At 55.6% G+C, this 24644-nt stretch overlaps 1 protein-coding gene across 5 annotated transcripts in view; it reads right to left on the bottom strand.

The window, feature by feature from the left end:
* Window positions 1-10166: 10166 nt before the first annotated feature.
* SCARB1 (scavenger receptor class B member 1) overlaps window positions 10167-24644 on the bottom strand; it is a 69134-nt gene continuing 54656 nt past the window's right edge. For 4 of the 5 annotated variants that reach the window (XM_042911420.1, XM_042911424.1, XM_042911422.1 and 1 more), the window contains 4 exons: window positions 22132-22205; window positions 19014-19065; window positions 17739-17885; window positions 10167-11073 (listed from right to left, as the gene is read on the bottom strand). In XM_042911420.1, coding sequence (XP_042767354.1) covers window positions 10942-11073; window positions 17739-17885; window positions 19014-19065; window positions 22132-22205 — 405 coding nt within the window. In that variant the 3' untranslated portion in view covers window positions 10167-10941. Of the gene's footprint in view, window positions 11074-14945; window positions 15075-17738; window positions 17886-19013; window positions 19066-22131; window positions 22206-24644 lie in introns of all 5 variants that reach the window. The other variant, XM_042911419.1, reaches the window with a different exon arrangement.

Genomic DNA, 24644 nt, shown 5'->3' with positions numbered 1-24644 from the left:
GCTCTCGGTCTTGGCTCGGGTCATGATCTCTCATGGTTCAGGAGTCCGAGCCCCGCATCGGGCTCTGGGCCGATGGTGCAGAGCCCGCTTGGGATTCTCTCTCTCCCCTCTCTCTCTGCCCCTCCCCTGCTTGCTCCCTCTCTCGAACATAAATAAGTAAATAAACTTAAAAAAAAAATTTTGGGGGGCGCCTGGGTGGCTCCGTCGGTTGAACGTCCGACTTCGGCTCAGGTCACGATCTCGCGGTCCGTAGGTTCGAGCCCCGCGTCGGGCTCTGTGATGACAGCTCGGAGCCTGGAGCCTGTTTCGGATTCTGTGTCTCCCTCTCTCTCTGACCCTCCCCCGTTCATGCTCTGTCTCTCTCTGTCTCAAAAATAAATAAAATTTAAAAAAAATTTTTTAAAGTGTTGTCAAAATGTTCCTTTGAGGGAGGCCAAGCATCCACTGCTGCGTGGTTCTGTGGGCATTTGAACTCACCCGCACTGACCTCCATCATCTAAAGAAGTCGGGTTTACACACAAAGCCCCCCAAAGACACAGCGGTGTGAGGATGCCCAGGGCGTGTTTGACAGTGACACCTCCTGGTGGCGCCCGGTATTACAGCTCAGCCCAGCGAGACCTGGCGCTCGTTAAGGTGAACTGCATTCTGGGTGCTAGGGTCGGTTCCCAGACTGCTTCGCGAACAGATGTCAAAGTCTTACGCTATTTGCAGCCCGAAGTGCGTAGAAGCTCCTTCTTTACAGCCCTCGTGAGGAGCTGCGAAATGAACGGGGGCAGGAGTTCTAATTCCTGTTGGCAGGGACACAGAGGGGTCCCAGCGACTTGCCCGAGGGACACGGTGAATCAGGCCTGTGCGGCAAACAGCTCCAAACCCTGCCGCCTGCCTGATCCCCAAGGCTGAGCTCATGGAAGAAACCGTGTCCCTCCGTCAGACGGCTGCCGTGGCCACCGCCTGAGACCACAGAGCCGAACGTACCACGAAGCAGGCCCAGACACGTGAGTGTCTCCTCAGAGAGCCTCCGTCCCCCAAAACGGGAGACATCCTGCAGCCCGGGGACAAGCAGACGGGGTGGGTCATGGAAACAGACAGAAGATCCCAGAGACCAGAAGAATGTTCCAGAGCTCTGGAAAACTGCCGCGGGCCCGGCCGCCACTTTTGTGCCTTCCACAGCAACGTGGTTCGAACCCATCTGCCGGAATGTTTTCCCAGGGGAGAGGAAGTCCTACTCCGTGATGGAAATTGAGGAGGTAAATGAGACCTAGTTTGCAGAAATGTGCCTCCTGGCCAGCGTTGTTCGGACATCTGTTCCTTAGAGCCGAATTCAAACGGCTCCCTCGCAAAGGCCCCGCCTTTCTCAGACTGGATCTTGTCAGGTCAGCCGTGCCCAAGGCTTTGTGGCTTTGTGGCCAAGGTGCCGTGAAATCTGGACGCGTCCGTGACTCCAGACTCCAAGATATTGCCACTTGGCCTTCACCCTCTGGGAGAAACACCAGGCCCGGAACCTTCTGGAGCTAGCTCCTGAACCACAGGGAGGGAGGTCTGCGACGTGGGACCCCAGCCGAAAACGAAACGGTGGACCTTATTCAAAAGTCCTGGGGTGCCTGGGTGGCTCGGTCGGTTGAGCGTCCGACTTCGGCTCGGGTCACGATCTCACGGTCCGTGAGTTCAAGCCCCGCGTCGGTCTCTGGGCTGACAGCTCAGACCCTGGAGCCTGCTTCAGATTCTGGGTCTCCCTCTCTCTCTCTCTCTCTCTCTCTCTGACCTTTCCCGCTCATGCTGTCTCTCAAAAATAAATAAACGCTTAAAAAAAAAAAAATTTTTTTTCAAAAGTCCCGGCTGCTTCCCCACCCCCCATCTGCTGCCCTCTCGTTCAAGTTTTGTTGTGGGGGTTGCAGACCACGCACTGTTTCTAGGAATGTTAACTCTTACTCCCCATCTTTCCCTTCCATCTTCAATTTCTTTTGGAAGGAGCCTGGATGTTCCCCCCCGGGGAGCCCTTCCACGGAGGCTCGGGCACGTCCGCGGCATACAGAGCCTCCTTCTAGACGGACTTGGGGTTGTCTCTGTGGGGAGTGCGCCTTGCCTTCCTCCCCGCCCCCCGGCTTCTCAGAGTCTCCAGAACCAGGACCTGTGTGTCCCTTGGGTCGGAAACGAAGCCGGTTCCCCAGTGGGATTCCAGGAGGGATACGAGAGAGCGGTCTCTGGCTACAGGCACCGATATGAGTCCTGGTCAACCGGTCGACAAGGAGGCGTGCAGGGCAGCGGCCGAGCACGTAGGCCTTGGATCCAGCTGCCCGGGGTTCCAATCTGGGCTCTCTGAGGATTCCCAGCCGTAAGACCTCGGACATTGACTTCACCTCTCTGGGCTCAGTTTCCTCGTCGGTAAAAGCAGAGTGATGATGAGCGGGGCACCCACCTGGATCGTGAGGAAAATGAAGGGAGCTCACGCTGAGGGTTTAAAGTAACACACGGCACCCTCTGAACGCTCACCCACCGTTAGCAACAGGCAGAGCCCAGCTCTGGTCTGACATTTTATTTTGGTTATTTTATTTTTTTAATGTTTACTTATTTTTGAGAGAGACAGAGAGAGCAGGGGGAGGGGCAGAGAGAGAGGGAGACCCAGAATCCGAAGCAGGATCCAGGCTCCGAGCTGTCAGCCCAGAGCCCGACGCGGGGCTCGAACCCACGGACTGTGAGATCGTGACCCGAGCCGGAGTCGGACGCTTAACCCAAGAGCCCCCAGTTTTTAATTTTTTTAAGTTTATTTGTTTTGAGAGAGAGACAGAGAGAGAGCATGTGTGCAGAACAGGGGCAGAGAGAGGGAGACAGAAAGAATCCCAAGCAGGTTCTGCCTGTCAGCCCAGAGCCCCATGCGGGGCTGGATCCCACAAACCCTGAGGTCATGACCTGAGCTGAAACCAAGAGCCAGACGCTTAACCAGCTCAGCCACCCAGGCGCCCCTCTGGTCTGACACTTTGTATCTGCTGGGCATCCAAAGTTTTGATCTTGCTGCGGTCCATCCCTGGGGGACAAAGGGTGGCTGGATGGGGCTGGGCCCTGAGTTCACCAGAGTCCCACAGTCAGACTCAGGGGCCGCTGTGGAAGCCCGGTCCCGACACCCAGAGCCAAAGACTCATAATCATTTCCCGTTACCCAAACCTGCCTTCCGCCCACAGGACTAATTCCTATTTTCAGCCTCCCCCACTAAGTTCACACAGGTAGATTGCAGGGCATGTTTAGGTGTGGAAACGGTTGGCTTGTTCAACGTGAATGTACAGAGGGACACGGATTGTGCAGCCCCGGCCCGTCAACTTTTCATTTTTTACGTGTGATTTATCCAGAACCTCACAATACAGACGTGGCGGGGTGCCGCGGGCGGCCGGAGAGGCCCGGGTGCGGGAACCGGGGCCACCAGGCGCACGGCGGTCCCGCAGCGCCCCCTGGTGGCCGCGGCCGGCACTCTCTCGCTCTCTCTCCGGCCACTAAGCCTCGGTCATTCCTTCCTTTACTCAGCCCAGACTCATTTGCACACACGCCTGACCAGGGGCTGCGGACGCAGCGGGGACCCCCACAGACCCGGTGCCCACCCTCCCCTCGGGAGCGCGGAGTCTAAGGAAGGAGGTCCAGCGCTCTTCGTGAGAGTGAGGGCATGCACCCTCCCCTAGAGGAGTCACTTAGGAAGCTAGAGGGCAGGAGAGGCGTGGAACATGCCTCAGTTTCCTCTCCTGTAAAACCGGCCGAGTTCTCCTGCCCCAGACATCGCAGGGGTGCTTTGAGGGCCCCCGGGCACGAGCAGGGGGCAGGGGAGGTGTTACTGTATAGAGTGCCTCCTGCTGGATCCCTCTGCACCCACACCTGTCCCCACTGCGACTCCCACGCAGCAGAAACAGCAATCCTGTCGCTTCCCAGCTTAAAACCCGCCAGTGGTTCCCATTGTGCTTAAAATCCAAACTACAGGGCCCCGCCTGGTTGAGTCCCTGCCTAACTCGCCATCTCATCTCCCTCCCCATCCCCCACCCGCACAGCTGACCAAGCTGCAGACACAGCCCACTGGTCTCTGGTCTGCAGGTCGCTGCCTCAGGGCCTTTGCACATGCGGTCCCCAGTTCCTAAAGTGCTCTTTTCGCGAGTCCTTCAAATCCCTCGGGAATTAGCATCAATGGCACTTCTCAGGGGACACTTCTAAAACACTTCTCATCATGCCACCTTGTTTTTATGTCTTTCCTGGCATTCATCACTCTCTGGAGGTATCTTGCCTTTTCCTGTACTTGTTTGCTGCCCCCCCCCACCCCCACCAGAACGCGAGCCTGGGAGGGCAGGGACCGCTCCCGCTTTATTTGCCCCCACACTTCTGAGGCAGAGCACATCGGTGCTCTGACACATCCAATAGGTCCCTTTCGACTGCTTTTGTGCACCGCTGGAGTCCGTGTACTTCCACGCCCAAACCCTTGGGCTGCGAGAGCCCCCCTTTGTCCTCCTGGGACGCCCCGTGGCTCGGGACACCCCTTTGTCTCAGCCGCTCCAACCGAGGGACCCAACCAAAGACAACTCCCAGGAGACACATCGCTCCCAGGAATGGAGGACCCAGTGAACACGGTCCTCTCAGAGCCCGACTCCCTCTCGGTACCCAGCAAGCGCGCGCGGGGGTTCCCAGACAGTCATGGAGCGGGAATCCGTACCTCCCCTTTCACGGGTGGGCAACCCAAGGCTCAGAGAGGCCACAGTTTTTCTCTAAGGCTGCCCCGCCGCTGGACCACGACAGAGGTTGGCACCCCCTGCAGTACGTACAAAGGAAAAGCAAACATCACGTGACTCCGGTTTTCGTTTTAGGGGTGACGCTCGCCTCCAACACCCCTGGAAAGGGTCAAGGCCCCGCTGAAAATCTGAAGAATATTAAGGAAAAGCTTCCTAGGGAAAAAAAAAGGCCCTTATTAATTAATTAATTAATAAGGGCCTTTTTTAAATTAATTAATTAATTAATTAATTAAATTAATTAATTAAATTTTAATTAATTAATTAATTTCATTTTTAAGGAATCTCCACACCCAATGTGGGGCTCAAACTCACAACCCCAAGGTCAGGAGTCGCATGCTCCATCAACTGAGCCAGCCAGGCGCCCCAAAATGCCCATTTTCATAAAATGCAACGTCTTGAGGTTACAAGTTTCTTTTCTTTGTTTTTTAATTTTTCTTATGTTTGTCTATTTTTGAGACAGACAGAGAGAGAGAGAGAGAGAGAGAGAGAGAGAGCAAGCGGGGGAGGGGCAGAGAGCGAGAGGGAGACACAGAATCCGAAGCAGGCACAGAGCCCGACGCGGGGCTCGAACCCACGAACCACGGGACGATAACCTGAGCTGAAGTCAGAGGTTTAACCGACCGAACCACCCAGGCGCCCCGAGGTTACAAGCTTCGGAAGCCAGGCTGTGGCCCCAGGGAACACTCCCCCAATTTAAGGAACACCCTGAGAACCGACCCGCAGCACCTCTTAGAGCCCTGGCCTCCGAACCACCTGTGTGCACAGCTCGCCCCCCAGTGGCAGATCCTGGAATTGCCCAGAAGCCGGCGCCACTGCAGGAGAGAAGGGATTTTCCGGGCAGCCCCCAGGAGGGGGGACTTGATCCTCAGTGTGGAGAACAGTCCAGGCTAAGCAAGGGATGAACCTTCTGGTAGTTCACACCTCAGAAACACCTCTCGAGCCACTGCATGGAGAAAGGACCTCGCAGGACCTGCATGGGAGCCAGGACCCGGCCGGCCCAGCCTCCAGGTGGGGGACCCCGATGGCATCCGTCAGGCTGGCCCCAAAACAGTGGGCTTGAGTGCAGCGTCCCCAGCCCTGAGCCTTTCACGTGACGCCACCAACTCTTTTGAGATCCACACTTGACCCCGCAGGGCAAGTATTAAATTATCCCCTTTTTTTTTCAGATGAGGGAAGCCACCCTCGGGATTTTATTCACGAGAACATTGCGAGCACTCAATACACTGTGGTTGAAAGAAGGACCGTCTGAGCAAACAAAGGAATTGCAGAGGAGTGCAGCCATCTCAGTTAAGAATATTCCAGTTCCTGCACGATTGTAGGGACTGGGGGTTACACCACAGCCTGTTGGCATTGGGATTTGGGGCTACAGCAAGTAGAATCGGGACTTCTACTGTTCTAGAACATTCTAGCATCATCTAGGGTACAGACACAGTGTCCCTGGAATTCCAAGGCGGGGGATAGCTGAGTGAGCAGAAGTGATCGGGGAGGCTTCCTGGAGGAGAGGGCCTGGCTGGAATGGAGCCTTGGGTGATGCCAGGAGTGAGTGAGACAGGAGGGAAAGCTTCCATACAAGGGTAACGTTTATTCCATGAGCAGAGTGGGCAGATGGGAGAATGCAGGACACAGTAAGGAACAGTAAGGAACAGTGCAGAGTTCCCACATACGGCAGGTCTCGTGGTACCTGGAGGAACATCTTTCTTTTCTTTAATTTTTTTTAACGTTTATTTATTTTTGAGACAGAGAGAGACAGAGCATGAACGGGGGAGGGGCAGAGAGAGAGAGGGAGACACAGAATCGGAAACAGGCTCCAGGCTCCGAGCCATCAGCCCGGAGCCCGACGCGGGGCTCGAACTCACGGACCGCGAGATCATGACCTGAGCCGAAGTCGGACACTTGACCAACTGAGCCACCCAGGCGCCCCGGAGGAACATCTTTAAACTTCAGTAGTTGTATGATTTGTTTTCCTGGATCCTGGAAAACAGGTAACTTGCCCATTGGACCCGCAAGTTGAGATACAACCGCTTTTTTTTGTTTTCAAAAGAGAATTCGTTTTTAAAAGATGAGTCAAATTTTAGAAAAGCATGAAGTTAACAGGGTTACATGGTTACAGGGGGTTAGGGTGTCGAGTGCGCGCGTGAGGGAAAAGTCTGAGCCAGGGACGCTTTTGGGGATTCCTTAGACCAAGGCCACCCCGAAGGCTGGCAAAGGGTCAGGGGCATTTCGCTCGCAGAGCCCTGGATGAAGTCATCGGATGTGTTTGGGCTCCACGGCTGCACCCAAAAAACGAATCGGCCGAAACGTGACAAAGACATTCAGAAGGAAGTTGTTCACACGATGAGCCACGTGGAGGGCAAATCTGCTTCTTCATCCCGTGTTCCCTTGGGACACACACACACACACACACACACACACACACACACACACGGGAATGCCCTCTGGATGTTGCCTTTTTTTTTTCCTTTTTTATAAGCACGTAGAGCTCTGTGCACACGTGTAAAAAAACGCGTCTGTGTTGAGGCTCAGGCCCAAGTGTCCGGTCCTCAAAGGTCATCGCACTCTGGTTCGGGAGTCCTTGGGCTCCGCTTCCCAAGGAGAATAAATGTGGGTTTGAAGGGAACCGTCTCGGAAGCCTGGACTCCCCGCGAGCTTTCGGCCTGTAGGTCTACCCGAGAGCAGGCCCAGGCCGTGGAGAACATTCTCTCCGCCCCTTTGTGAGCGCCCCGCTCCCCACCGCCCGCTCTGCGGCGGGCAGACAGAGTCCCCCCGCTGCCCTCGGGTCCCCACCGGAGGGACACCGAATACCGGTTTACAGAACTAATCTAAAGGTTGAGCAATCCTGCTGCAAATGGGTGACCTCCACTTTGTTGCTTTCCACACATGTGCAGGAAGGTCGAATGGACCGGTCAGCTGACACATCAGCAAAAATACTTTTTGATGACAGACGGCTCTCTGACTTTTGCTCATTACTCACGACTATAAGAATTGAGTGACACCACCATCAGGACATTCCTTCTGCCCCCCGGCTGCTTATTCATGTAAACAGGGCTTCTCCCTCTTCCATCTCCGAAGATAAGAATGGAAATGATGACAAATGTGGTCTCCTTCTGGCAAAAAGTTTTTGTCAGTCAAGGACACATGAATTCATGGGGGAGGACGCAGAAGCCTCATTCGCCTCCACAGGAGGTGTATTTCCGGGCAAGTAAGAACCACAAGGAGATTCCACTCCGAATGACTAAAAGGTTTTAAAATACCGAGGGGCTGGCCGTTACGCAGAGCAGGTGACACTCTCATGCCTTGCTGCTCCGAAAATTATCCGGCGGAAAGTCAAGAGGCTAACCCCAGAATTGCCGTACGACCCCTGCCAACCCCACTCCTAGGTGTTGTTCCTAATCGCCAAAAACTGGAAACACTTTTTTTTTTTTTTTAATGTTTCTTTATTTTTGAGAGAGACAGAGAGTGCGAGCGGGTTGGGGCAGAGAGAGAGGGGGACAGAGGACCCGAAGCGGGCTCTGCGCTGACAGCAGAGAGCCCGACGCGGGGCTCGAACCCACAAACCGCAAGATCACGGCCCGAGCCCAAGTCGGGCGCTCAACTGACTGAGTCATCCAAGCCGCCCCAAAACTGGAAACACGTCTAAATGCCCTGCGAGTCCTGACTCGCCCAAATCCCCGCGGCATGTGCAAACAGCGGGATTCTGCTCCGCAGTGAAGAGAAACAGACGGCTGGTCGGTGCAAGGCTTTGCGTGAATCCCACGACGTTGTGCCAAGAGAAAGCAGCGATCTTAAAAGACCATATACTGTGCGATTCCATTTATAGGACATTCGCAAAAAGGCAAAACTACCTGGTTGCCAGAGGTTAGGCCTCAGGGGAAGGTTTTACCGCAGAGGAGAAGCAGGAGGGAATCGGGAGGGAAAATGAAGTTGTTCGTTAAGTGGGTTGGTGGTAGTCACTCACGTGTGTGTAGGCGTTACAATTTCTGGATCTGCACACACACGTCAATTCCACTCTGCACACTGAAAACATCGTAAAATACGTATAAAAAAGGAGATGCGTTCCAATAAAGGTTTATGGCTTTGTGATAGATAACAAATGTGACCCATCGATGTTGCTGGTCAGTTGTGTACCTACAATGGAATGGCGGTCCAGCCCCCAAAAATGTGAACCTTTGTGGTCACAAGAAGAAATTAGAACACCTGTTTGCATTTCCAGAGACACTTGGGTTGCAAAGAAGTACAAGAGAATGATTAAAGGCGTATATTATACAATGTTTCGCTGAACTTCTGGGGGAGGAGGAGATACACATTAAAAAGGCATCTGACAAGGAGACCTCGTTTGTGAATGTTTTTCAGGGGGAGTATCGTCTATAGATCCCATCCGGGGACACCTGGGTGGCTCAGTGGGTTCGGCAACCGATCCTTGGTTTCGGCTTAGGTCACGATCTCACAGTTCACGAGATCGAGCCCGAGTCGGGCTCTGCGTTAAGCATGGAGCCTCTCTTTCTCTGCCCCTCTCCCCTGCTTGCGATTGCTCTCTCTCTCCCTCTCTCTCTCTCTCTGTCTCTCAGATGGAAAAGTAAAAAGAGGAGCACCTGGGTGGCTCAGGGGGTTAAGCGTCCGAGTCTTGATTATGGCTCAGGTCATGAGGTCACCGTTAGTGGGGCCCGAGCCCCACATTGGGCTCTGGGCTGGCAGTGCAGAGCCTGCTTGGAGTTCTCTCTCTCCACTCCCCCCACCAAACATAAATAAACATTGAAAGAAAAGGAAGAAAGAAAGGAAGAGAGAGAAAGAGAGGAAAAGAGAAAAGGAAAGGAAAGGAAAGGAAAGAGAAAAGGGAAGAAAGAAAGAAAGAAAGAAAGAGAAAAGGAAAGAAAGGAAGGAAGAAAAAGAAGAAAAGAAAGAAAAAAGAAGAAAAGAAAAGAAAGAAGGAGGGAAGGAAGGAAGGAAGGGACAAAAGGAGAGAGAGAGAGAGGAAAAGAGAAAATGAAAGGAAAGGAAAGAAAAAAGGAAAGAAAGAAAGAAGAAAAAAGAGAAAAGGAAAGAAAGGAAGGAAAGAAGAAAAAGAAGAAAAGAAAGAAAAGAAAAAAGAAAAGAAGGAGGGAAGGAAGGGAAAAAGGGAGAGAGAGAAAGAGGAAAAGAGAAAATGAAAGAAAAGAAAAAAGGAAAGAAAGAAATAAAGAAGAAAAAAGAAAAGGAAAGAAAGGAAGGAAGAAAAAGAAGAAAAGAAAAGAAAAAAGAGAAAAGGAAAGGAGGAGGGAAGGAAGGAAGGAAGGAAGGGAGAAAGAGAAAGAGGCAGGCAGGCAGCAGCCCAGCCCCTAGACAACAGCTACCAGGAAGGGGCTATTGACCAGGAAGAGCCCAGAATTTTCCAGAAGCCCCTCACTCCCCCACAAACAGGCTGTCACCGACGCCCGCTTTAACGTTTACAAAAGGTTTATTACTTCAATAGTGAATTACTTTTAAAAGACGATAAAACTCATTTCTCTGGCAGTAGAAAAGAGGCAGAGGCCTGCCCCGGACCAGACGGGACACCCACACCGACCGGGCCGAGGGCCCTCGTGCGGGGCGACTCGGGGCAGGGCCCCCCGCCACCCCCACCCGGGAGCGGCCGGCTCAGTACACAGGATGACGTCAGTTTAGGCGGGAGGAGGGGGCCCCGGGCGGCCCCCGCGGCAACTCTGGGCAGACCCGGGTCGGCCCGCGGAACCAGGACAGGCCGGTCGCGGTCACGCCGCTTGCTGGGGCCCGCGTGACGCCGCCCGGCCCGCAGCCCGGGGGGCCCGCGCGCGGCCAAAGCTCGGGGCGCCCCCCCCCCCCCCCAGGCCCGCAGGGCTTTGGCACGAGAAGTCTGCCTTCCGGGCTGGGCCTGGGGACAGTAGTGAAAGGCGTGTCCTGCAGGGACCGGGCGTCTGGGTCGAGGCTGGTGGCGGGGGCCCCGGGGGGGGGGGGGGGGGGGGGGGGGGGGGAGGCGTGAGTCGTCAGGAGCCCGGGGCCCGGCTCAGTCGGGGGAGGGGACCCGGTGCCCGCGGCACTGTGGGTCACCCGGACAGAAGGTTCCAGATGACGATGCCCTGAGTCTCCCCAGCGGCGGCTCCATCCCTGAGTGTGTCTGCGCACGCCTGCGTACTCGCGTGTGGACACGTGCCGGGGGTGTGCAGCGCGCGGACACGCGTGTGGCAACTGGGGGGGCTCAGGCTTTGGGACTGGTGGGCGGTCCGCCGAGGGAGTCCTGAAGAAGCGGGGTGCAGGGGCTGGGGAGCCGGTCCGGCTCAGTGGCCACGCTGGGCTGGCTGGTGACGTCTCTGGGACCCGGTCTGGGACCCTGTGGAGAGAGAGCGGGGGGCTGGGTCACCAAGCCCCGCCCATACCCCCGGCCCCGCCCACACCCCCGGCCCCGCCCCCACGCCCTCCCGCACGGAAACAGCCCCCTCCGTGTCCCCCTCCGCAGCGCCCACTTATCAAGCCGGAGAGGAGAAAAGCCCGGAGTGACATACAGCGCCCCCCCCCCCCCCGGAACGCGGTTACGAGGCCCCCCCCCCCTCTCACTGGACACTGCCCTCGCCCCATTTCAGAGGTGGGACAACCGAGGCCCAAAGGGACTTGCCTAACACAGTGAGAAGGGCAAGGCCGGGAATCCAGGGCTTACATGCCATACTGTTACCCAGAAACTGGAAACCACCTAAATGTCCACCGACAGAAGAAACGCACTTTTAAAATACAGTCACAGGACGGCACTGAGCCCGGACAGCTTTCACAAACAGAAACCCGAGGAAAGGAAAGCCAGCGGCAGAGTGACCCATGTGCCATGACAGCAGGGGGACAACTTTGTTAGTCGTCTCTTGTTCGTGGATATATGTATACAGACTTAGAGGGGAAAAGCCCAGGCACCAATTTCCCGGCAATGGCTGCCTCTGGGGGAAAAGGCGAACAACCAGGACGAAATGTTAACAATGCTGTTGGGGCGCCTGCGTGGCTCAGTCAACCGCTTAAGCGTCCGACTCTTGATTTCCGCTCAGGTCACGGTCCTACGGTCGTGAGTTCGAGCCCCGAATCAGGCTCTGCGTTGACAGCATGGGGCCTACTTGGGATTCTCTCTCTCAATCTCTCTCCGTCTGCCCCTCCCCTGCTCATGCTCACCCTCTCTCTCAAAATAAATAAACTTAAAAAAAAAAGGAATTGTTTTCAAAAAGTTAATATTGTTGAGTCCGGGTGAGAGGGAACATCACATACTATAATTTATCTACTTTTACGGTTTTAAAAGATTTCTCAACACATCTGTTAAAGACAGCGACGTTGAGGGGCGCCTCGGTGGCTCAGTCGGTTAAGCGTCTGACTTCAGCTCAGCTCAAAGCTCGCGGTTTGGGAGTTCGAGCCCCACGTCAGTCTCTCTGTGTCTCCCTCTCCCTCTGCCCCTCCCCTGCTCATGCTCTGTCTCTCAATAATAAATGGTAAAAAAAAAAAAAAAAAAAATTAATAATATAAAATTAAAAAAAAAAAAAAGACAGCAATGCTGAGGACCGCTTGGGTGGCCCAGTCGCTTAAGCATCCGACTCCAGCTCAGGTCATGATCTCATGGTTCATGGGTTCGAGCCCAGTGCCAGGCTCTGTGCTGTCAGCTCGGAGCCTGGAGCCTGCTTCGGATTCTGGGTCTCCCTCTCTCTCTGCCCCTCCCCTGCTGATGTTCTGTCTCTCTCTCTCTCTCTCTCTCTCTCTCTCTCTCTCAAAAATAAACATTAAAAAAAAAAAAAAAAAAAGACAGCAACATTGATAGGCTTATCGTCCCTCTGAGCCCTGAAGAAGGGAGAGGCCTCAGGGCCCAGCAGTGTGGCCAGGACACCCTGAGGGCCTGTGGCCACTTGTGCCTCATTCCCAAACCCCAAGGACTTGCTTCTCCGGGCAGTGAAGAAAATCAACCCCTTCCCGCCCTCCCGTGTCTACCACCCCCAGGTGGGCAGGACACAGGGAAGGCTTGGACCCCTGTCCCTCTCCCTCCCTCTGGGACGGATCTAAGGCTACCAGGGTTGAGCCACATTCAAGCCAGGGGCAGGAATGGGGGGAGGGGCGGGGAGGCCAGGCCAGAGTGAGACCAGCCTTGCACCCCTCCCTTCCACCACAGAGAGACCGCATGGGGACACCCAGGGGTGCCCAGAACCTCAGCAACGTGGCCCAAAGAATCACAACTTAAGAAAGCCTTGCTCAGAAGTACAAAGGGAAACTAATCCCAGGCTGTGACAGGGGCCCTGGTCCATCCCAAGGAAGACACATGTAACAGATCCGCAAGGAACCAGAAGGTGAACCACATTCCTCCTCTTCCTATTTCCTTCCACTTTCATTTAGCTGAGGAGTGAAGACTTAGAACAGGAGAGAAATCACTGAGAAGGTAGGACAGGTCCAGGAATATTTCCCTGAAGGGTTTCCATGTACGGTTGTCTAAGATGTTCACTGCACAAAGGCACGGCAAATGGGTTATCGTGTTCCGTTTGCCAAGCCCTCTGCCCTAGAGCTGGCCAGGTCTGCCCAAGAGTGGCCGTCTTCCTTCTCGACATGAGAACACCCTTCCGGGCTAGTGGAGGCCCCGTGTCCTGCTCTCTCCCAGGCAAGGCCGCCCCTCAAGACCACTCCCATGCCCAGGTACGAGGCAAGGTGGGGGGCCTCCTCCAGGGACCCAGGCTGAGGCTCCGTGCAGGCTGGGGCCACCATGCCGGGGTTCCAGGTCTCCAGGACCATGGTCACTTCCCAGGTGCCCGGCCCCCAAACCAGAGCCTACAGGGCACTGCTTTCCCCAAGTACCCCACCAGGGGCAGAGGCAGCGTCATCTGGCCTGGAGGCCGAGCTGCCTTCCGCGAGGCAGGGCACTAGAATCTCTCTAAGTCAGAAACTTCCCTAACAACTTGGAAACTGGATTCTGGGGGCAAGATACAGAGGAGACCCCAGTTTTGTTTCTGTGTTATTGGGAAGAGGGTGGGGGGACACTGGAAGGAAAGGGGGACTAGTCTCCAAGCCCGGGGGCCGTGTTCTCAGGAGGACACCCCGTGTCCTGGGTGTCCAGCCCTGGGACACCCTGACGTGCTCAGGCCCCAGCCGGGGACACAGCTGCCCCTCCCTCCGCCTCCTCGCACCTGTCAACACAAACAGGCCTGCGCTCACGACTTCGCATTTTCTATTTTCTTTCCGCCTCCGGCCCTGGCAAAAGACGCCGACTGGAGGCAGCCAACTGGCCCCAAAGAGCAGGGCGGCGGCCTCCCCCTCGTTCCGTGGCTCCCAAGAAGCCTACTTCAACCCGAGCCCGCGCAGCCCCAGAAGCTCGAGGGGGCGGTGCAGTTTTGAGAAGCCAAAGTGACAGCTGTTATCAGAGGTCCAAAACCCACGTGCGTCCCAGTGACGGCATGGGACACACCTACCCTAAACCCTAGTCACCGTTTACCGAACGTCCACCTCTCACCGGGACCCCTTCGTCCTTCTTGTTTCCTGTGGGGGCGGGGGGCGTGTTTGTGCGTCTGTTTTTGCTGCGTCTGGCCAAGCTACCCTCTCGGGCTGAATCCTGGGTACCCGGTCGGTGCCCACTTGGTGCTTACGTTCTTTCTTTCTCGGTCAGTTCTCCCAGATGTATTGAGACTCGTGTTTCTCAAATGTTGGATCGTCCGCATCAGAATCCCCTTGTCGTGGGGGTGGGGTGGGGGGCAGGGGGGGGTCCATGAAAACACAGATCCCGGGGCTCCATCCGTGTGACTCTATTCCAGGGCAGGGGGGGGGGGGGGGGAGTTCTAGAAGGATGTGCAGGGGTCTCAATGTCTCAATTTTGAGCCAACCGCTTAAATTCCCAGAGGAGTCCACTGCACCAGAGGTCTGAGAAGCACCTGTGGCCTGAGCCCGGACCCTACGTTTCTAAGACAACCTGGGCAACGACCACGTCAGCCCGTGGAACGCGATCGCCCTCCACCGTCCCCTACCACGCCGGGGGCCAAAGAAACTGCCATGCACTGCTCCTCACGTCAGAAGGGCGGGTTCCCCACCCGCAAAATCTACAAGTACGAATTTACGGTCTGCAGACACCCCAGGAGAAGTTTAGGCTGAAGAAACGGGTGAGGCCCAAAGTGGGTCAAGCCGCCAGAGTTCTATTTGCTACGGGAGGGGAGGGGAGGGGAGGGGAGGGGAGGGGAGGGGGGGAGGGGCGAGGCGTTACCTGGTACCCACCTACAATCTTGCTTCTTGCAGCACAGAGCCCTTGGGTGCTGATGTCATCAGGGATTCAGAATAGGCCTGAATGGCCTCCTTATCCTTTGAGCCCTTTTTACTACTACTCCAAAATAAATAGCATTTCTCCTAGAAGATAACCAAGCTAATTTATAGTTGACTCCGCAGCCAAACGCAAAAGGTTGTTCAATCGCCGAAAAGCAAAGAGCGGGGTGTTAAGTCCAACAACCGTTAACGACCAGAGAGGCTGAGATTGGGGGTGGGGGGCGGGGAGTGGGTGCCCTTCACCAGAGACAGAAATGCGGGTATCTTCGGGAAACACGCCTGGTCGGACAGACTAGCCACGCAGGAACAGGGGCTGTCGGCCCGAACATTCAGGCTTTGGACGGGAGCCAGGGTGGGGAGACGGGCCACGGTGGACAGGGCGTATTGGCCAAGAACCCGCGGGCTGAGCAGGTGGCGTTTTAAAGGGACCAGAAACAGCTTGGCTATTTGAAAAGAACAACTTGAGAAGAAAAATTTCTCGGCAATTAAAATGTGCTGAGTTCACCAGCATGTGATGATGATTATTTTCTTAAAATCAGGACAAATCACATAAAACCACGGAAGGCCTAGGGGCGCCTGGGTGGCTCAGTCGGTTAAGCGTCCGACTTCAGCTCAGGTCATGATCTCAGAGTCTGTGAGTTCGAGCCCCGCGTCGGGCTCTGTGCGGACAGCTCAGAGCCTGGAGCCTGTTTTGGATTCCTTGTCTCCCTCTCTCTCTGCCCCTCCCCCGCTCATACTCTGTCTCTCTCTCCTTCGAAAATAAACATTAAAAAAATAAAAAAAACACGTAAGGCCTAATGTCTGCTAAGTTCCCCCGCAAAAAAAAATACATAATGGGATAAATTTCCATTATTTGGCCTCCAGTGACACCTGTAGGGACTGCGTCCTCAGTGAAAACAGACGTCCTTACTGGGTCCGAGGGCGGTGAGGCCTGGAGGCCTGGAGGGAAGGGGCCTGAGCCAGCGATTTCACACGTGCTTCCTCATTCTCCTTCCCCCTCTGGCTTCCGACGGACACTTAGGAGACAGAGAGGACAGATCTAGCCAGTCCACTGGGTCCCCTGGCTGTGACAGGACACCTTCACTGCTGGAAGCACCCAAGGAGGGATCCACAGGCTGGGAGCCTTGGCTTCTGGTCCCCTCCACCCTCCTAGCGGAAATCAGTCAAAAAACTATAGGGGGTTTCCTTGCGCTCCCTAGAGCACGAGGTCTGCTCAGCCCGGTCTCCCTGGGCCCCCAACAGGCTGCTTACACCCCTCGATCACCAGGGACTCAAACACCAGAGCACTGGCACGATGAGAGCTCCGGGCCTTGGCACCCTGGCACCAGGGCCAACCTTTCCCCCTAAAGGATGGGGAATTTGGAAGGCACATCGGGTTAAGGGTCCGAAACCTATCTTAGGAGCCTGGGAAGGTTTATCGTTGCCCCCAGCGAGCAAGCAAGCGTGCAAGCCACCCCCCAAAAAGAGGAGAAAACAGAAGAGTTGTTTGCCAAAGCTGAAGCAAGAAAGCAGGTGCTGCGGGGGCCCAAGGCCCCTCCCACACGCCTTGCCCATCCCCGCCTCAGGGCCTTTGCACTGGCTATTCCTGTGCTTGAAGCACTCCTTCTGTGACTCTGTGCTGACTGCCTCATTAGCATTCACATCTAAGCCTAAATTCTGCCTCTTCGGGGAAGGCTTTCCGGATGCTCTCTATAGCTGTCCCCAGCCCTCTTGAATACAATGCTCCCTGGTCCAGTAGCCACATAGGGCTGTTAGGTCTTTTAAGTGCGGTGAGTCTAGGGGCGCCCGAGTGGCACAGCCAGTTAAGTGTCCAAATCTTGATATCGGCTCAGATCACGGTCTCACTGGCAAGAGATCGAGCCCCGTGTCAGGCTCCATGCGCTGGGCACAGAGCCTACTTGGGATTCTCTCTCTCTCTCGCTCTCACCCTCTCCTATCCCTCCCCTGCTCTCTCTCTCTCAAAATAAATAAACATTTAAAAATAAATAAATAAATAAATAAATAAATAAATAAATGGGGTGAGTCCGATTCAAGACCTGCCGTTAAGTGTTAAAACACACAGCAGATTTTAAAGACAACGTAAAAAAAAATAATGTAAAATACAGTTAAATTTGTATTTTTCATGTTGATTGCATGTTCATACGGCCATATTTCGGGCCTATCCGGATTAAACAAAATCTAGGATTAAATCGATTTCTTTTTACTGGATGGGACGACTAAAAAATCTAAATTTCCAATCCCGGATGCGGCTCACGGATTTCTAGCGGACAGCGCTAACCTGTCACGTGTCCCGCCACCTTTATCATCCGCGGAGTGATCTTTTCTATTTACTTGGTCGTCTTCTGTCTCCCCAACAGGGAAGCCACGTGCCCCCAGGGCGGGACCGTGTCTGTCTCGTTCACGGCCGTGAACCTGGCACCCAGCAGGTGCTGACTTGACGAGCAAACCATTCAAGGACCAGGTCTCATAACCAGAGCCCACCCAATGCCCCTCCAAGGGAGGGTCCCCAGGCCTCCCGGGACAGGCAGAAAAAAAGTGGTAAATGCGGGACGCGAGTGAGGCAGAGACGCAGGGCAGCTCCCCTGCCCCAGGCAGAGACATGGCACCGCTGCCCAAGGCGGGCTCCAAGCTGAGGGCGTCTGCGGGAGCGACTGGAGGAACGGCCGGGCGAGCCCATCCGAGTCCCGCTTACCCCGACAGGCGAGCAGGGGGCCGTTCGGCCCGGGCCTCCCTCCAGCCGCCACCTACCTGGCTCCGGATCTGGTGGATGATGGGGATGAACAGCAGGACGCAGCCCAGCCCGACGAGGACGTACTGGGCATAGTGTAGCACACTGGGCACCAACACCAGCTGGGTGTAGAAGGTCTGCAGGGGCTCACCTTCCATTGCCCCGCTCTGGGGATGGAGAACAACAGACTACCAGGCTGGGCCGCACTCGGCAGGCCCCGGGACACGGAGGCCGCGCCACGCCACCTCCAGGCCCCCCGCCCCTTACCCGTCTCACGGCCGCCCCCCTCCCAGAGCTTGTGATGGAGCCTGCGGGGGCCTCCGTTCCCTCGGGGCCCCACGCGGGACTACATTTCCCAGACTCCCTTGCAGCCGGACAGGGCCACGTGATCGTGTTCCGGCCAACAGGAGGCGGGCCCAGTATGCCGCGACTTCCGGCCCGGCCCATAGACACCTGCCCGCGGATTCTCTAGTTCTCTGTCCTAACTCCCTGAAGGTGACGGGCTCTGAGGCTCCCCGGGAGGGCGGGGCCATGAGGCAGAGCTCCGCCTCCCACAACCGGCCCAGCCTGTGAGGTGAGCTCTGCCTGATTGAAAACAAGCTGGCCATGGAAACCAATTTGACAATAAATTTCATAGATTGAAAAAAAAAAAAAAGAAAGAAAACAAGCTGGCCAGAAGGAACCCTGAAAAGCTGGGAGGAGAGAAAGTTCAAGGGAAAAGCTGATACCCTAGGGGGCGGCTGGGGGGCTCAGTTGGTTAAGCATCCAACTTCGGCTCTCTGGGCACGATCTCAAGGTTCGTGGGTTCAAGACCCAACGAGGGCTTAAACCCTGGCGCTTGCTTCGAATTCTGTGTCCCTGTCTCTCTGCTCCTCCCCCCCCCCCCCCCCCCCCCCCGTCCTCTCTCTCTCAAAAATAAACATTAAAAAGTTTTTTTAAAAAAAGAAAAGCTGACACTCTGAAAAGCAACTTCCTCCCTCTCCGGAGAAGTGGTCAAGTGCATTTACAAAATTACACCCTGGGCCAGATAGAGCTTCACATTTTCATGCAGCTTCTGTCTTCCTCACCTCAAGTGATCCTTTCAACTCCGTGGGATAATTGATACAAAGTGCTTGGACCTCAGGAAGCTTCTAACAGATGGTTTTATAGCCTCCCCCCCCCCTTCCAGCTCCCAGCCCAGCCTCCCCTCCTCCACAAACAGCCCCTCTCCTGCAAAGCCCACACCGGCCCCTCCCTGGGGTCCCAGACACCACGCCCAACGGTTCCCCCGCAGGCAACGTGAGACAGCCTCTCACCTCCTCAAACCACATCAACGGCAGGACTACTGGCTCGATCTTCCCTGTTTGTCTGGAAATAAGACCAAAACATTGTGAGTTTTGTCAGCATGTTTTTTATGTCAGGCAGCTTTGGACATGTGATCGTAGGGTCCAGATCAGCAGGGATTTGATTTTGCAAGGACTGGATTGGTGCCGGCTTGAGAGAGGGGTATTTCCTGGCAGGGAGCAACTCGGCGATCTGCTCACGTCTTTTTGAATTAAAAACTCACGTCACCTACACGGTGGGGGGCCGGGGGGACTGCCAGCGACCTGGCTGATGCCCACCGGTGCCTTTTAGAAACAAAAGCCCACACTAATTCGGGATGGTAATGCACCCAGCACCTCCTGCTTTCCTTTGGAGAGTCTGGAGGCTGGGTCCACGCCAGAGGGTGTCTACGTGACCAGGCCCCAATAAATACCCTGGGCGCTGAGTGCCTAATGGACTTCCCTGGTAGAAGACACTTCGCATGCGTTGTCACAACTCAATGCTGGGGGAATTAAGGGCGTCCTATGTGACTGTCCCAGGAGAGGGTTCTGGAAGCTTCTGCCTGGCTCCCCCAGACTTCACCCCACGCACCTTTTCCTTCACTGATTTTGCTTGACTCCTTCCTCCGTAATCAATCACAGCCACGAGTACAACTATGTTCGGGGTCCTGGGTGTCCCCCCACTGAATCATCGAACCGGACGGTGGTCTGTCTTGGGGTCCCCCCGACACAGCACTGACTAGCTGTGTGACCTTGGGCACGCGACCTACCCTCCCTGTGTCTCCTCCGCCAAGTGGGGACTGCACTGGCACTGAATGCGGCCCCGTGAAAAGTGCTCAGAAGAACACCCACCCTATAGAAACCACTCCAAGCTCGTTACTGTCGTCGCTGTTGTTCGTTACCAGCAAACAAACGGGCCAAAATATTCTTCAGCTTCACCGTTTTGGGGTCTGCTTAAAGAAGGCACAGCCGGACGGAGGGGAAAGGGGACCCACCAGGGGGACAGAACCAGAGTCGGCACGAATGGCCAAAATCCTTCAGTCACCACTCTCAGAACTCTCTCGGGCCGCCTGAGACACAGAGTGTCGTGCAGGGCAACGAGTTTATACGGCACCCGCCGCGGAGGCGACACACAGAAAACACTAGAGAAACACAACAGGAAGTCCACGCTGGCCCCTTCTTATTTGAGTTTGTAGGAACTGGTGTAAGTTCAGGGCAAAGAGCACGCAACCCAGCTGTCTGGATCTTGCGAGGATGGGGCGCCAGAGTCCCCCGGACGAGCCGCAGCGAAACAGCTCTCCGTGCAGGCAGCTGTGTCTCCGGCTTTTTCCCACGGCCAGTGGCCCTCGGGGCTGGCGGGAGGCACCGCTGTTAGACCGGTTCCCTCGAGGCCAGAAGGAGTGCGGGGGGGGGAGGGGGGGGGAGTCAGACAGCTGTGTCACCCAGCACCCAGAGGCCCAGAGAGGTCAGGTCAGGGTAGAGGCCCGGGAGTCCCCACCACGCAGAATCCAGCGGCCCCCGGGGGTCCTGCTGACTTGAGCAACGTTTGTCGGGGATTCAAATTCACTTCCCACAGGTGAAAGTTAAGAGAGTGCTGGTTAAAATCCAGATTTTGAGAAACGCCTTTGAAAATGCACCCGATGGGGCCCATGGCCGGCGTGAGCCCCCTGGTGCTGGGGAGGGGCAGGTCCTGGGCCCCATCCCCACCGGCCTGCCCGGCTTCTCCTAGTCACCTGCTGGCCCCCCCACGAAGTGATGCAGGCCCCAGAGCCGGAGCTCCGGGGTCAGGGGGAGGGCAGGCGCCTGGTGAACCCCCTGTGCCATTTCACCACCTAGCACACCCTCGGACAGCCCCCAAACACCCAGATAAAAAGCCAGGGCGGGAGCGGAAGAGAGGAGCCTGTTCTTTCCAGCTGAAAGGCATTTTACAAAGCCGGCGAGATAGATGCTCACATTCCTGCAGCCCAGGAATCTTTGTAGGGGAAGCTTTTTTTAATGAAACTATTCCAAATATGCGTAAAGAAACAAAACAAAACAAAACACGGAAGCCAGACCCCACCACCACGACTAAACCGGCGCAGCCCCTCGCCCAGCCCCCTCGTTCCAGCCGCAGCTGGCGAGGATCGTGGGGGCCCGACGGCTCCCACGCTGCCGGCGGGAAGGCCGACCGGGCAGCTGCCGTGCAAAACAGCAACTCCAACGCTGAACGCAGAGTTCCCGCGACGCCCGGCGAGGGATCCGCCCCCACGTGTCTGCCCCAGGGAATCGAAAGCGTGTGCACCCACCGGCAACATATACGGGCACGTTCGCTACTCACGACGGCCAAAAGCGACAGAGACCCAGATGCCCCTCAACTGAGCGAGAAAACACGCCGTGTGCGTCCAACGGAACGGGATTCGGCCATAAAACGGAAGACGCTCGGACACCTGCTACGCCTCGGATGAGCCCCGACGCCGGTGAGAGACGCCAGACGGCAAAGGCCACGGCTCCTACGCTTCCATTTATGGGACGTTTCCGGCACAGGCAAATCCAGAGGCACGGAAAGTAGGTCAGGGCCTGCCAGGGGCTGGGGGAGGCGGGGGGCGGCTGCTAACGGACACGGGGTATCTTTGGGGGTGACGGACTGCGACGGCCCTGCGCGACTCCACGGATCTGCCTCCAGTCACCGGGTTGTACGTTTGAAAAGGGTGAGCGTAACGGTATGTGAATTGTATCTCGGTAAGGCCACGATGCGACACGGAAATAAAGCGAAACAGAAAGGAATATCAGGGCTTAAAATATTCCTCCCACAAAGGGAAGAGTCACACTTTAAAATGCCTGTTGGGTGAGTTTCCATTTTCAAAGACTTGCTTTTGCCAGGATTTAATTTTTTTTTTTTTTTTTCCCCAGTTTTCTGTTGAGTGGGAAACCGCTTGGACAGAAGAGTCTGCTGAATCTGGGGGACAGATGTTAAGACGGAAAAAGCGGGGGTTCCGGGGCGGGGACCAGCCGGCACATCCGGGAGGAGCGTCTCCCTCCCCACGTGCGGGGTCCCTGGGGACGTGTCCCCCCCCCAGTCCCAAGTCCCGGCCCCCAAACAAGCCACGCGGCCCCTCCTCTCGGACCCACTCACCCGATGCCTTTGATGGCCTTGACGTACAGGCTCAGCTGTAGTTTCACAGAGCAGTTCATGGGGATCCCGGTGACCTGTAGGAACAGCACGGTGAGGGGCCCGGGTTCGCGCCCCGGGAACGCCCCCAAACCCGCGTCCCTGGTCCCGCTCAGAGCGCAGGCGTCAGGGCTGAACTGCCGGGGCACCGGGGCCTGCTCGCTGGCTCCAGGCCCTTGGGGGGGGGGGGAGGGACACGCTTCCCCGAAGGCTCTTGTGCCCACGACGCTTCTCTGAGTGCACAGTGACGTTTGCCACTGGTTGCCCACCCCTCCCCCCTCCTCCAGACCAAACAACACAGATTTGCATGTGAATAAAGCCGCTCTCCATCACACAACTTGCCCTGACCGTCTCAAACCTAATGTTTTATCCTTGTGTTCACTTTTATGGCTGCCGCCTTCTTTTTTTCGAGAAATTTGTAATTTCCGACGCGAGGTGGTGACCGGAAACTTCCTCTGTGCCGAAACCTACCCGTTTCTTCTAAGAGAGGAGTTTTTAAAGCGGTAAGCAGACAGCAGGAGAAGCGACACACACGTAGGCCCCAACTCAGGGAGGTGGCTCCCGAAGAGGAAAGGGACCGAGGTTGGAGGTCGGGAGGCCAGAACTGTCGCCTCTTAGCTGAGGCCTGGTTCTTCATCTGCAAAAGGGGCTCACTCCCGCCACCTCACTGCAGGGCGAAATAAGGGATGGAAAACAGCCACACTCGGGGCCATAAACGCTTGCGTGACGATCACGCACATTGGGGGAAAGGGAACTATCTTCCATGAAAAGTAGGCCTTCCGGGCCCCGATGGCCCAGAGGGACAGCGCAGAGGCCGTGCTCCCAAGAAGAGCTTGGACCCAAGAACCGGCAGGCTGGGAGGGAGTCCACCCGCGGGTGGAAAAGTGATGAGGCAGCAGGCCGGAGGCTGTCCTCCTCAGAGAGGCCTGATGGCCGGGCTGGTCGGCGGCTGGTGTCCGGGAACCTGGATTTCGGGAGCCCCCCCCCACTCCCTAACTGATGAGGGGGGCTCACTGTGCCTGGACTGTTTGTACAAACATTGTGATTTATGCCGACCATCAGTCTCCCCGCGGGAGTCTGGAAGTTCGGGAGGTACCAGGCAGAGGGTGCCGCTGGGAACAGTCCCCGGTGAACACCCAGGGCGCTGTCTCTAACGGGCTTCCCTGGGGGATGATTCACCGCACTGCTGGGGGAATTAAGTGTGTGCTGTGCGGCCCCCCTGGGAGACGGTACTCCGTGTCCTTTCTCTGCAACAAATCACAGCCGTGATTTCCACCATATGCTGAGTCTGGGAGTCCTGCTAGCAAATCGTCAGACTCGGGGGTGGTCTCGGAGACCCCGAAATGTTAAGACGATGTGGAAAAGCCTTAGCATTTCTTTCTTTTTTTTTTTTTTTTTTTACATTTTTTTAAATGTTTATTTTCGAGACAGAGAGAGACAGAACATGAGCGGGGAAGGGGCGGAGACAGAGGGAGACCCAGAATCCAAAGCAGGCTCCGGGCTCCGAGCGGTCCGCACCGGGCCCGACGCGGGGCTCGAACTCACGAACCGTGGGATCGTGACCTGAGCCGAAGTCGGATGCTTAACCGACTGAGCCACCCAGACACCCCGAGCCTTAACATTTCTAACAAGAAAGAACGAACTTCAAAGGAACACATAATATATTAATATGAATTACTACCAATTTAATTAACGAATACCATTAAATTAACCTCATTAAAATTCACTAGATATTAGCACAGGACATGAGGTGGGGGCGTCAGAAGGCCTGTGTTTGGACTCAGCTTTGCCACTTACTTATGCCCACTTATCAAACCCGTACCTACTGAGTTCCTCTATGCGAACTGCTAGAAGTCAAGCGATGAACGGAACACAATGGATCTTTCCTCTGTGGAGCCAACGATCCCGTTTATTAGTTGTATCACGTGACCTACCTGGGCCACAGTTTCCCCATCTGTACAATGGGAGGAGCAGTGCTCCCTGCCCAGATAATTGTGCAAATTTACTGCGTTACTGCATGTGAAAGTATCCGGCTGGTGTCTGGACCATAATGAGTGTGCAAGCACTATTTGCTGGAGGTGAAGTACATGTAGTCACGGTTGACTTAACTAGCCTGGGTTCCTAGTGAAAAGAGACAGAGAGAGAGAGGGACGACTTAACCAGCCTGGGTTCTTAGTGAAAAGAGAGAGAGAGAAGGACACAGTTGACTTAACCAGCCTGGGTTCTTAGTGAAAAGAGAGAGACAGTTGACTTAACTAGCCTGGGTTCTTAGTGAAAAGAGAGAGAGAGAAGGACACAGTTGACTTAACCAGCCTGGGTTCTTAGTGAAAAGAGAGAGACAGTTGACTTAACCAGCCTGGGTTCTTAGTGAAAAGAGAGGGGGGCGGGGCAGGGGGAGAAGGTGGAGTGCCAGGGGCTGGTGAACGGAGTCAGGAGCTCCGAAAATCCGAGGGGTACGCAGAGAAACGACGTGGAAC

Source organism: Panthera leo, chromosome D3 (assembly GCF_018350215.1).
Source record: "Panthera leo isolate Ple1 chromosome D3, P.leo_Ple1_pat1.1, whole genome shotgun sequence".
NCBI lineage: Eukaryota > Metazoa > Chordata > Mammalia > Carnivora > Felidae > Panthera > Panthera leo.
This window is presented reverse-complemented; position numbering and strand designations above follow the sequence as displayed.